Here is a 1,305-nt window from a genome sequence, read left to right as displayed (position 1 = left end):
AAATAATCATAATTATAATCAAGATAAGCTAAACTAAACATATGCTAATCCATATTAATCTACACTTTGTTTCTGTCACCATGATTCTAAGTTTAACAATTTGAAGAAACGTTATAATAAACAAATTGATCATAACCAACAAGTTGAAATATACAATTATTTCATTAATTATTTTAATTTCTGCCTAATTTAAGTCACGTTTTTTTGGTAATTAGTAGAATAAACACTGTAGATTTTCAGAAAAATTACTTATATGACATATGTAATTTAGCTTATCTTCGAAAAGGAAAACACAAGTAATCTGGGTTTAACTATTATAATATGTTAGGAAAACAAGCAATTTTGCCATTGAAATTACATTTCCTATTCCAAATGGAATGTTCATCAAAATATATATATTTCCAAATATTTATCAAATTATATGTTCCCTTTACTTTTTTTTTAGACATCGATTTAAAACATTTATTCTTATATATATATATATATATTAATTTTCATGATTCTTAATTTTATTTTTTTGACATTAAATATAATAAAAATATTTTTTAAAAAAATTCAAATATTAATATAAAAATCAGAAAACTGTATTGAGAATTATCAAGGAAAAAAAAGTACATTTTATGAAGAAGATTGGGGAACCTTATATGTATAAATGAGATTATTTTTGGAAAATTGGACCCAAAAGAGAATTCAGATATACATTACCCCATATCTTTGCAGCCCCAGGAAGAGGAGAGTGCTTAAACCAGTGCAGAGAACTCCAGCCCAAACTGGGATGTGAAACAGCATATTTAATGCAAAGGCTGTCCCAATCACTGCCACAAATTAAATGCATCAAAACAAGTGTTCAACATGTGTAAGCATAAACCATAAAAGTTGCCTGTTTCTTAATTTTATATTGTGTGGACTATGATTTTGCCTTTAGGTTGAATTAATTTCATTTAATTTGTATATATTAATTTTGATTACGTGTAAGTATTTAAGTATTTAATTCATTAATTCGTATATAATTTTTTATTTAAAACAGGATTTTAATATAAAATTTTCAATTATAAAAAAAAATTCTGATTGTGTGCTAGTTTATTTGATTTAAAGTTCATATCACATGCACACTTCTTTTGATAAATCAGTGGACAATTTGACATCTGAAATAATTAGACACCATCAGGAATGTCAGCAGCTATGACGGCAAACTCTGCAAACAACCACAGGCAATATCTGATCAATTTTGGGTACTCAGCCTTGCACAATTCTGATAAGTGCTTGCCTGAAAGAAAGGAATAATTCAGAACAAGGTAAGTGACT

At 26.5% G+C, this 1,305-nt stretch overlaps 1 protein-coding gene across 1 annotated transcript in view; it reads right to left on the bottom strand.

The window, feature by feature from the left end:
- The window catches only part of LOC110428963 (extensin-like protein), a 2,995-nt gene that overhangs the window by 872 nt on the left and 818 nt on the right, over positions 1 to 1,305 (bottom strand). The window contains exons 3-4 of the mRNA XM_021444884.1: positions 1,163 to 1,267; positions 706 to 815 (exon numbers count right to left, since the gene is read on the bottom strand). Of these exons, the coding sequence (XP_021300559.1) occupies positions 706 to 815; positions 1,163 to 1,267 (215 nt within the window). The remainder of the gene's footprint in view (positions 1 to 705; positions 816 to 1,162; positions 1,268 to 1,305) is intronic.

The sequence above is a fragment of the Theobroma umbraticum genome, unplaced genomic scaffold, assembly GCF_002168275.2.
Source record: "Theobroma umbraticum cultivar Fairchild unplaced genomic scaffold, ASM216827v3 scaffold_5689.0, whole genome shotgun sequence".
NCBI classification, from domain to species: Eukaryota; Viridiplantae; Streptophyta; class Magnoliopsida; order Malvales; family Malvaceae; genus Theobroma; species Theobroma umbraticum.
Note: the sequence above shows the minus strand (reverse complement) of the source record. Positions and strands in the feature narration are given on the sequence as shown.